The 12206-nt window shown below is 37.7% G+C and overlaps 1 protein-coding gene across 1 annotated transcript in view; it reads left to right on the forward strand.

The window, feature by feature from the left end:
* Positions 1-12206, forward strand: part of USP7 (ubiquitin specific peptidase 7) — a 69449-nt gene that overhangs the window by 49587 nt on the left and 7656 nt on the right. The window contains exons 13-23 of the mRNA XM_065644486.1: positions 804-960; positions 2072-2216; positions 2804-2934; positions 4000-4134; positions 4339-4440; positions 5126-5231; positions 5615-5707; positions 7064-7131; positions 8334-8434; positions 9811-9964; positions 11309-11376. Coding sequence (XP_065500558.1) covers positions 804-960; positions 2072-2216; positions 2804-2934; positions 4000-4134; positions 4339-4440; positions 5126-5231; positions 5615-5707; positions 7064-7131; positions 8334-8434; positions 9811-9964; positions 11309-11376 — 1260 coding nt within the window. The remainder of the gene's footprint in view (positions 1-803; positions 961-2071; positions 2217-2803; positions 2935-3999; positions 4135-4338; positions 4441-5125; positions 5232-5614; positions 5708-7063; positions 7132-8333; positions 8435-9810; positions 9965-11308; positions 11377-12206) is intronic.

Consider the following 12206-nt stretch of genomic DNA (forward strand, 5'->3'; position numbering starts at 1 on the left):
GGTTTGTTTGGGGTTTTTGTTTGTTTTGTTTTGTGGTGGTTGGTTGGGTTGGGTGTTTTTTGTTTGACTCCAAGAGGAGGGTGTGTGCAGTCACACATGGTGGACATCCCCAAAAGGTTCTAAATGACAAACTGAATACTTAATAAGTCATTTCTAGCTGTTGCTTTGGATATGAAATGAGTGAACGCATCCTTTAAGGCTTTGTGGAACATTATTTTTGCTGTCTGTGGAAAGCTGGAACGTTCCCATAAGCTGCTACAAGACTAAGTAGGATGAATACGTAGTTCTCTGCTTTTTCTCCATCTATGTCCATGCCCACTCGCTCTAAGCAGAGGCTGATAATTTCTCAAGGGGGTACGTCGTTGGTTGTAAATTAAATCTGTATTGCAACGATTTCAGTCTCATCAAGAAGGTGAAACTGCAGCAGCTGAAAGACATTGCAAAATAACATTCCATTCTGGTGGTACCTGTGCTATAAGAGCTGAATTGTTGTGCTAGAAAACAGCAGGTTTTGAGCTTTTCCCTTGTCACAGTGAATCCAAACCAGCACTGTTGCAACTGAAGTTCTCTTACCCTTGTTACGGAGGCATACTTTTTCAGAGGTGCTTATGAAGACCATTTAAATTCCATATTAAAACAGTATAAAATCTGCCACTGTGTGCAGTGTATCCTGGACAGAAATGACATTGCAACAGTAACTTGTTCAATTTTTGTGACTTGCTTTAGAAGTACTGATGTCTTGAGTAACAGCACGCGTCTGTCTTAACTACAAATAAAACTGTCTTAATTCTCTTCAAAACTAGGTTTGAATTTCCTGAACAGTTGCCACTAGATGAATTTTTGCAAAAAACGGATCCTAAAGATCCTGCAAATTACATTCTTCATGCAGTTCTAGTGCACAGTGGAGATAACCATGGTGGACATTATGTTGTTTACTTAAATCCAAAGGGCGATGGCAAAGTGAGTATTGAAACGCACCTAAACATATTTGTGTTTTGCAAATATATACTTGCAGTTTTCATAATGGGCAAATCTTTGGGATTTTTGTTCCATAATTGAAGAGTGTGCTGGCACACTCACTTCATCACACAAGGACTTGACTCCTCCATGTAGTTCTTAGCTTGATACTCTTTCTTTTGGTGCCTATTCTAACATATTTGGGAAACTTACCTTGTATTTACAGAATTAAAACCAGCAGCCCTCATGTTGGCTTTTTACTCTGTAGGGTGGAGCCTGCATTTGCAGGTGTTAAAGAATCATCTGGTTCTTAAGAAGAGCAGCTTCATCTTTGCTATTGGCTTTTGGCAAAGACTTTGAGCGAAGGGAATCCCTTCAGTTGTGTGTGTATATATGTTGAAGTTATACTGCAGTCAGATTTTATCCAGCATTTTCTTAGGCTGACTTTATGCCGAAGCAAATACGAATGTTTCAAATGTTTCTGTGACTCAGAAGTTCAATATCGTTGCGTGTCGCACTGGTACATGTTTAGGCGACTTGATTGGATTGGACATTTATAGGTCAGGTGCCTCTTCCCTTGAGTTGACTGGTTTTGTGTGTACATGACCGTTCACAGTAAAAGTAAAATTCAGATTTTGGTGTGAATTTGTTGCTATTTGTCTTTCATTCTTAATTGGCTTTTTTGTTTTAGTTGAAAATTTGCTGTAAAGTACTTTAAATGCACCAGTAGTTACTAGATGTTTTGTGCATCGCTGCTTTTTATTTCATTTTACAACAAATGGGGGTCAATTTTCCGATTCATATAAAAATGTTAGATTTTTGAATAATAGTCTTAAGGGAAAGTTCTTTTAATAATTATTGGGATTTTGATATTCAGTATAAGATGTTCAAATATTTCAGTAAAGGTTTATTTATGGCCTTATGCTGAGCACAAGTAACAGGTAGCACAAATTATATTGAACTAGATTTATTTTTTTTTATAAACTCATGCTGCTTGAAGAGCACTTACAGTTACTTCAAGAATCTGAAAAGCATGCCAGAAATAGGATTAATTTATCGTTCAAGAACATGTTTTTGTGTGCAAAATAATATTTATCTAAAACTTTCTCTCTAGTGGTGTAAATTTGATGACGATGTTGTATCAAGATGTACAAAGGAAGAAGCAATTGAACACAACTACGGCGGTCATGACGATGACTTATCTGTACGACACTGTACCAATGCATACATGTTGGTTTACATCAGGGAATCAAAATTAAGTACGTATGCTCACCGTGTGCTCCGAGTTAGATTTACTTACAGGGACTTAAGGCTGTATTTTACTTTTGAATTATTGACAGCCTTCCTATACGATGGGGCTTCGTTAGTTATAGTGGGAATTTATAAATTCTGTGGGATCAACCAGCCTTTCTCTCACTTTTGCAAAGTCTGCGCTAATCTGGCGTTGTCTTGTCTTCAAGACTGTGCATCTACAAAGTGCTTCAGCCTTGATTGTTTTATGGGATGGTTAGTTAGTGAACTAACTTCAGTGATAGAAACTAAGTCCAATCAATTATAAATACATAGATGTATATGTATACTAAAAAAATTGTGGTGGTAAATATTTTTTTAATCCTGAAATGTATGATAGACTTCTGAATTAAATATTCATATTTCACGGAAGTAGTGCATTTTGGCTTGGAATAGAAAATGCTGCTTCTGCCAAAACATGATGATATAAAACCGTGTTTTTAATTAAAAGATGAGAAAAGATGGTTTGACTTAAAATCAGAGGAAAGTCAAGTGTATATGAAGAAAACCGTGTTTGATGTAAGTCTTGAAATGACATCATAAATCCACTTTGTAGGTGAAGTTTTGCAGCCTGTTACGGACCATGATATTCCTCAACAACTTGTAGAAAGGCTACAAGAAGAGAAGAGGATAGAAGCTCAGAAGAGGAAGGAGAGGCAGGAAGCTCACCTCTATATGCAAGTGCAGGTCAGCTTTTGAAACAGATCAAGTGGCAACTATCTTACCATTAAAATTCGGAATATTGAGCCACCCAAGACAAATCTTGATTTTTCTTCTTCTTTTTTTTTTTTTTTTTTTTTTTAATTCATGTTTGGAAATAGTGCTTGAAGTTATATTATTTTAGTGCTTGTAAGTATATTTACCTATGCAACAAATCCTAATGAAACAAATTGTACCATATGTTGTAGACATTTCTGTTTTCTCTAGAAGTTATGTGCTTCTAAGTAAAAAGAGTAAGTTCAGGTGAAAGGAAAAGGACCAGGTGATTTTTAAATGGCTGCCCTGCCACTGCACTTTTATCTCTTTCAAGAATTATTTTCTAAAATTAGAGTTATCTAGCCATAGGCTGCAAGCCTGGACTACTGCCAAACTGAGCTCATCAAGTAGAAGCAGAAGGAGAGAGTGCTTATATTTGCAATTATGTTTTTGGAAAAGCCAGATGGACTAGATTATTATGAATTGCCTTAAGGAACTCTGCTTATGGCTTTTTCCAGCACCCATCTGGCACAAGAAAATAGAACCCATTTTACATTTGCCTCCATGTTTCCTCGCATCTTCTTTCTGATGTTCTGAAGGAGAGATACCGGTGAAGTTTAGCTTGAGCTGAGTGGCACCGTTTGTCTTTCTGTTAACAAAGAATGCGTGGGAGCCACGGGAGATGTAGGAGACGTTTTAGGGCAGCTTCCTCGCATTACACCAGCAAAACAATTATGTAGCCTTTTTTTAAGTGCCAAGCTTGTTAGAGCACATGTTTCCAAGATTGGGATCTAAGCGCAACTGGTTTTTAATTGTTTGGGATTTGTAAGAATTAGTGTATTTTAATTACTTACACTGATTTGACTATCAATCACTATTTTTAAATTTCATTATAATCTGTAGACTTGCAAATTTTCTTCATGAGAACACGAATAGTGTTAGCAGTTTGCCACTATCCAGAGAGCCAGTGATGTTGCCTAGGAAAGCAGCATCAGAAACTATTACATTGTGCAGCTGAGTTTAAACGAATAGTAACCTTTAAATGTAATTTTTCAGATAGTGGCAGAGGATCAGTTTTGTGGTCACCAAGGCAATGATATGTATGATGAAGAAAAAGTGAAATACACTGTTTTCAAAGTATTAAAAAACTCCACACTTACGGAATTTGTTCAAAATCTCTCTCAAACAATGGTAAGTTTTCTGTAGCCGAATATTTGTATTTATTTATTTGATGATATTGTGGTTGCTTCATAGTCTTTATCTTCTCCAGGTATTGCCAGCAGTAATAATTTAGACCTTTTAAAAGAGAGGATCTGTTTGAGTTTAAAAGAAGTATCTTAGCCTTCAACAACATTTCATTTGTTTGTTTCCCGTCACCATTTTTATTTATTTTAGGGATTTCCCCAGGATCAGATCAGATTATGGCCAATGCAGGCTAGAAGTAATGGAACCAAAAGACCTGCAATGTTAGATAATGAAGCAGATGGCAATAAAACGGTAAATATTCATTGATATAAGACATTATTTCTGTGTATCATCCATGATTTTTAGTTCTCTTTATGCATCTGTAAGTTTAGGACATCAGATTTTTTCAGTGTTTTAATTTAATCTGTATCTGCTGAAGTTTGATACTTGAGAAGATGAGATGTAGTGGCTTGATTTGTACAGGAGGGAAAAGTGTGGTGCATGACATTTCTTCCATGAAAAAGGCATGATCATGATTTTTATGTTAGATTTCAAACAGAAATGTTGTTCTGAGTCATCCATTATTTGGGCAAAAAGCCTGGATTTAATGAAATGTGTTGCTTGAAATGTAAAACATTGTGTGTACCACAGAAAACAGTGATCGGTTTCACTGTCCTGTTACTTCTAAAGTGAAGTAATTTTCTTGCCATAATAAAGACAGCTGGGGGTGTATTTTTTAAAATGAAAAAGAAATAGGTCCATTTTAAAATAAAACCTGTTGTTTGTGTTTCATTAAAACTTTTTTGATGTTTTTATATCTCTCATTATTTCTCTTAATAAACTTTATAAACTTCCTGTCATTAACACAACTGAAAAAAAGTAATTCTCCCACTCATGGAGTGTCATAAAGTTTCTTGTATCTGATGAAAATGCAGATATCAGCTTATATTGTATTCTCCAGAGACTTTTTTATCTTCTTCCACATCTTTCTATATAGATGATTGAGCTCAGTGACAATGAAAATCCATGGACAATATTTTTGGAAACAGTAGATCCAGAGATGGCTGCTACTGGAGCAACGTTACCCAAGTTTGATAAAGACCGTAAGCATATATGCTAAAACTTGAGTTAGTACAGAATACTTTTATTTTGGGTATATCTCAGAAAACATTGACATGGTGTGCTGTTTTTTCGATGATGATGTACCCATCAAACTGTAGTGCTGAAATTAGTTTGTCTCATACGGTGTTTCCCTCATTTCTCTTCATGTGTAAGATGTTTCACATTTTTTTAGAAATCACCGAATAAACTTATACAAATATATACTAAAAATGATTTATAAGAAGTAGCATTTAAGAATATTTTAAGGACATTAAATTATTAAATACACATCTTTGTTACTGTTTAAAGAAAAATATCTAGGTGATTCCCTCTGCATACTCAAACAAGCCTTACTTAAAATTAAATCTTGTTTCTTAATTTGTAGATGATGTAATGTTGTTTCTGAAGATGTATGATCCGAAGACTCGGAGTTTGAATTATTGTGGACATATCTATACACCTATATCCTGTAAAATACGTGAGTTCTAAAATTTAATTCCACTGTTTTAGCTGAATTTTTTTAAGACAATAGCTTGTGGTGGGTTTTTTCTTTTAATATTAGTTTTATCACTGAAATCAAAGGTAGATCACAGAAAGAAATTCTGATCTCTCCCAACACCTGGTAGTTCTCTTCCCCACTTTGTGTCAGTGAAACTCTCTGCAAGGCTGAGAGCGTTGCCTGTATACACGGTTGGCTGTCAGTTAATTTTTTGTTACAGGTTTGCTGTATTCTCCAGGTGTTGTTGAGCATAAACAGCTGTTTTGGACTCACTGTAAAGCTTTGTAATTTGATATTGCTCTCCAGCTTGTTTTTTTCCCTTCTGTTTCAAGTTTTAACCCCAGCTGGGGTAAAAACCAGCTGGTGGTTTTAACCCCAGCTCAGGTAAGCCCTACACAGCTGCTCGCTCACCCCCCACTGCAAGGGATGGGCAAGAGAGTCAGAGGAATAGAAAACTTGCGGGGTTGAGATGAAGATGGTTTAATAGGCAAAGCAAAAGCCACGCACAAGCAAAGGAAACGAAGGAATTCACCCGCACTTCCCATTGCAGGCGGGTGTTCAGCATCTCCAGGACAGCCAGGCTCCATCACATATAATGGTGACTTGGGAAGACAAACACCATCGCTGCAAACATCCCCCACCTCCTCCTTCTTCCCCCAAAATACATACTGAGCATGATGTCACATGGTGTGTAATGTCGCTTGGGGTCACCTGTCCTGGCTGTGCCCCCTCCCAGCTCCTTGTGCACCCCTACTCACTGGTGGGGTGGGGTGAGAAGCAGAAAAGGTCTTGACTGCTGGGCAGTAACTAAAACATCACTGTGGCGTCAACACCAGTTTCAGCACAAATCCTAAATGCCGCTACTGTGGAGAAATTTAACTCTGTCCCAGACCAAACCAGCACAGGCATGAGCCTTGGTTTTCATATGGCTCCATTTAAAGAATTCAGCAAATGTCCACCGAGTTAAAATACTTCAATTTGTCATTTTCAATATCTCATTTTATTTACTAGTACATGTTTTTGAATTTTGTATTTTAGTGGTCTTAATTTTTTAAAAAGAGATTAGACTTTTTCTCTGGAGAAGGAGCAGTGTTATTTCATCTCTTTGGTTTTTGGTTGGCTTTGCGCATGTTTTTGTTGTCGTTCAGGTGAAGTGGAAGGAAACCTTAAAGTCTGTCTCTGAGTTGAATGTCAATAAGGGAAGCCTTAGCCTGGAAGGCTCTCTTTCTTAGGCATTTTAAAACTATTTAACCAGGGTGGAAAAGAGGTTCTCTCCTTTTTGCAGGAGGTCTCAGTAGCAGTGCAACACATTTAAGTCTTTTTCTTTTCCAATAGGTGACTTGCTTCCAGTTATGTGTGAGAGAGCAGGATTTCCACAAGAAACTAACCTTATCCTCTATGAGGTTTGGATTCATAGACTTTTTGTCTTTTACATGCTATAACTAGATAAAAAGAAGCTTTATTGGTTAAAAAATGTTGCTTACAGTAATGGTAATTTATAAATCATAAGCACTCTGTAACCTATAGCTTTGAAGTCTATATTGCTGCCAGAGAGTATCAGTAGATAGTTAATTTCAAAACAGATTTAAAAGTGACCAACTAGAAGTGTGAGGCTTTAAAAACAAAAAATGTCTACATGAAGCCTTACGTGAGCAGCTTTGCTGTGCTGAACTCGTGCTTATCCTCTGAGTTGCAGCGTTGGAGGAGCTGATGCTGCTGACATAGTTGGCCATTGTATTTTCAGTGCCCCCTGTAGACAGCAGAGTTGAGAAAATGTTGAATCTTCTCCTTCCTTCCCTAAGATAGAAGTCAGCAAAAGAAATACTTAGTCTGATTACACGTTTCTGTCCAAATACAAAAATAATAAATCTTTATAACTGCTGTATTTATTGAGTGCTGAAGATGCAGATCTTGCCAAGTCAAAGTCCTTGCTATAGTAAGAACAAGGAACTGGGTTTTTTTAATTGTGTTTTTTGTTAGCGGTCGTGCTGCTCTCTCTGGTGGTTCCAGGGAAGTGCACACACTTCTGCCTGAAAAAACAGAACTGTCAGGAACTCCTACTCTGCAGGTCAGAGTTGCAGTTTGATTCCAGTCTGTTTAGACAGGTGGTTATATCCCAAGAGGTCAACCTACGAGTATACATACATAATATGCATATAGCTATTTTATAACAGGCATTTTTAATGTGGCTTTGTTTCTTATTTTAAAGACAAGTGAATTGCTGTACAAAAGTTCTGCACTATTAAAATAAGTGAGCATAACCAGTGTTCTCCAAGCTTCCTGGAAGCTGCATCAGTAGAAAATTAATCTCTGAAGTTTTTGAAAATTTTCAGTGCTAACAAGATAGTGCTGAATTATAAAATACTTTTGAAAACTAAAATAACTCTAGTGAGACTCCAAAAGTAAAAATTAGAAGCCAGCTTTATCAATAGCAGTTAGAAGTATCTGGACCTTAGCTAAGATTACATTTAATTTACGTATCTATCTATCCATTTGTTTCAGTTGAAAGAAGATACAAGTTACCTTATCTGATTTTCTCTGTGACCTTTATTTTTGTCCTTTTTAAAATTCTATGTGATTAATATTTTTTTTTTCTTTATTGCAGGAAGTTAAACCCAATTTAACAGAAAGGATTCAAGACTATGATGTATCTCTTGATAAAGCTCTTGATGAACTCATGGACGGTGACATCATAGTGTTTCAGAAGTAGGTATTCTGCGGGGCTGGGTTATCATTGCACTTGCATCACCTCGTTCACTTTGAAAGCAGAACTTCCTTTAACTTAGTGTTTTTAACAAGAGCAAAGTATAATTTTCCAACAGTAGACATTCTCAGCAGTTCTCATTTGTTTATTCAAAGAGGAAATGAAAAAATCTCGGTAGCATTTTAATTATCACATGCCACATTATTTAAGGAAAAGGGATTTCATGCTAGTTTAGAAAACTGATAACCTAAAGTACGTCTTAATGGTACCCAAGAGTGTTGTTCAGCAATGCGTCTGAGTTCTGCAGCTTTATCCCTGACAGCAGCATGACTCAGACACTGAAGAGCCTCCAGCCTTTCAGCTCCCAAGCTCTGTACAATGTAACGCTGCACAAGGCTCTTGGCTTGGAGCTCCTTTCAGCCTAGAACTAAGCTAAACTGCTTTCCCTTTGTTTCCTTTTACTTATGCTCACATTAAGTTCCATATTGGTCCACAGTGATGAGCTGCTCCCGATTTGCCTGAGCGTATGCGACTCGTGGGTGTGCTGGTGCTTCAGCTGGAGTTTTCTCCAAGGCAGAAGGAGAACTCCTGCATTTTGTGTCCATTGAAGGGATCTTTCATAAGCTTGTCAGGGCTATAAATCAGCATTTCTATGCTCTCACTCCTGATGGTCACACCCAACTGTATTGCTGTGTTTCTCTCCATGGGCTGACAGTGGGTGGAAGCCAGCTAGTCTATCTTCAGCACTCTTACCCCAGATTATGTGAGATGAATGTATTTCTCATGTCATGCCTTGGAACTCGCATTCCCTGTTGACCCAGTTGGTGTTATGCACCTTTGGCTGGCAGCTGACTCCTGGGTAAGTGCACAGCTTGTACCCTGGCATTATTTCTCTGCCGAGAAGATTAGGGGTACCAGTCAGTAGTGACCCAGACCAGCCTCTGCGCCCACCACTCCGCTTCTGCGGTTCAAGGAGTGCTGCTGTACAGCTGGCTTCTCTGCAAAGCAATTAATAGAGGAGTAGATGGAAAGCTGTGTGAATAGGGACGCACAGTGACGTGGCAGGGTGGGAGGGAGGCACAACTACCGCTAGAATGTGTTGTGAAGTGACTGGATGCAGCGGATTGCCAGATAGCCGGGGGAGTGAGCACAGCGTGCCTGCCCTTGCACCGCACCAAAATCCCGGGGTATGGGTCACTGCTGACTGAATTAGTTCTACTGTGTACGAGTGGTGCCTCTTTAAAAAGGTTTCTGAACTTTATTTCTATATCTCTGAACTGTCACTGACTTACTGTAGAACATGTTTCTAAAAGCCCTAACTGCTTGTATGTGTGACAGTGTGGTATGTAACAGTATTATCGTTTGTTTGCTCTTGCAGGGATGACCCAGAAAATGATAACAGTGAGCTGCCAACAGCTAAGGAATATTTCCGAGACCTCTATCATCGTGTGGATGTCATTTTCTGTGATAAAACCATCCCCAACGACCCAGGCTTTGTTGTTACTTTATCCAATAGGATGAATTACTTTCAGGCATGTGTCCTGTTTGTTTCTCTGCTTTTGTTTCCTTGTTCTGAAAGTAACTTTTGCACTAGTTCACAGGTGCATTTTACATACTTTTAGAAAACAGTAGATCTGCTCTTGTACACTTTTTGCATTGTGGTAGTGAAAAATTCAAGGAAGCCGCTAATGCTCGTAAGAAGAAAAGACTTAACCCCCAGTTTTATTAATGAGTTACTGACAATAGAATTCTTTTCTTGAAACACCATTCTGCTCTGTCAGGGAAATGATATTCTAATGAAATTATGCGTTTGCTTTCTAAGTGACATGTAAAGCTTGCTCAATTTATTTAGCTGTTAAAAGGAAAATATCTTGGGAATCTAGTGATACCTATTTCCTGCTTGTAATATCACTGACAATATTAATTTTCGTAGACCAGACTGTATTGCTTTCTTCACACAGTGTTTAGTGCTCAGTGCCACCAAGCAATCAAACCTGTTGTGTTCATTATGGGTGACCAGGTGTGTTTAGAAGAGGAAAACCGGACAATGAAACTTTAAAAAAAATAAAATAAAGTTAGTCTGGTCTATTAAAAGCCTGAGCAGATTTGGCTCCCTACAGTTCTGCTGCAGTTGCTTTTCTCAGTGTCAAAAAGATCACTTAAAACCAGTTTATTTTCTGTCACCAAAGGCAGGAACTTTGATCACCTGCAAGCACAGGGGAAATCAGAGATGACTTTTGCTGTCCTGTTCTATTGTCTGCTTTTTGGCAACTTGCTTTGTCTTGTTTCATTTTTACGTCAAGTATAAGTTCTTCATAGTTTTTTCTTGGTAAGGGAAAAATAGAGAATCCTCGTGCTTTTTGTGAGAGAGCGACATGAAATATCCTGATGGGAGTGATGTGGTGATTTTAGCCAGTAAGCTAATTTCTGTGACGTGAACTAAAGAATAGTGGGAATTTTCAAAGAACAAGTCTTACTTATTTCTCCAATAATACTATAATTTAAAAAAAACCCAAAACACCACCACATAAAACGCCACCAGACACACCTAAAACAAATGAAACCAAAACAAACACACAAAAGAGGAGTAAAGCTATTGTGGATTTTGTGGCCTTTCAGTGGCAAGGATTTATTGTAATAAAAGAGAGAGTTTCCTCCCCCCGTTTTTTTTTTTTTCCTTAGTGGATCTTGTTCTGTGTCAACTGTTCAGAAGCTAAAGATACTAGTTTATTTTGCCTCGGAGAAGTAGACATAGTGGGTCTCTCATAATTTCGGTAGCATAATGTTCTTGACATATAATGAATGACTGTGTGGTTGTAGAGCAATGTCATAACCGAACAAAATAATTCAGAACTTAACAAAAAATTTATTTGCAGGTTGCAAAGACAGTTGCGCAAAGACTTAATACGGATCCAATGCTATTACAGTTTTTCAAGTCCCAAGGGTAAGATGAATTTCCTTAGTGTTTTGTGTCTAAACTATTCTTTAAAATACTTCTCTCAAATACTTAGCCCAAGTACAGACAGGTAGCAGTTACTTTGGAGCTGGTTTCGGGTTGTTAACTAATTCTTTCCCAGTAAAATGTTGTTGTTCTGGCATGAACAGCAAGTTGCATAGACAGTTTAAAGTATTGCAATGGCTGGTTCTAGAGCGTCAAAGAATTGCACCTTTTAAAAGAGTTCTAGTAAGTGTCATTGAAAAAAAGACCCATTTCAAAGAGTCATTGTTTAAATTTCTAAAATCATTAATTACTTGAAAGCCTCACTGCATGGGACAAATTGTTAAGCTAGTGCAAGTGCTGTTTCAGTGAGTGCACATTTGTAGAATGGAGGAAAGCAGAAACAAGTGCACATAAAAGCAGGATTTTTGCTGATTTTATGGGTTTAAATGCAGGAGTTGCTCCACTGATTTTTTTTGCTCCTCCTCCAGCAAAGTCTGCAAATGAGGTTTTATGAAGATGATAAAACAAGTTCACAACCACTAAAAGGGACATTTCTGCTTGAAGTGGTGTTCTCAAGCACAGTTGTGTGAAACTGGATTTGAATCTGTGTAAAACTATAGCAAAACAGCATATTAGTAGTTCTGTGTATATGCCGCAGGCATAATGCACACACCAATTACATCATCTTTTTTGTATTCATGCAAATGTAGATTGCTCTTTATTAACCTGTAGGTATCTCCCCTCATCATCAGTGAGACACTGGTGATTTGAGCAGCTCTTTGTGGTTCACAGTGCTGCGGTCACTGGAATCACTGTGTCATGGGGCTCCACCA

Source organism: Caloenas nicobarica, chromosome 14 (genome assembly GCF_036013445.1).
Source record: "Caloenas nicobarica isolate bCalNic1 chromosome 14, bCalNic1.hap1, whole genome shotgun sequence".
Classification (NCBI taxonomy): Eukaryota; Metazoa; Chordata; class Aves; order Columbiformes; family Columbidae; genus Caloenas; species Caloenas nicobarica.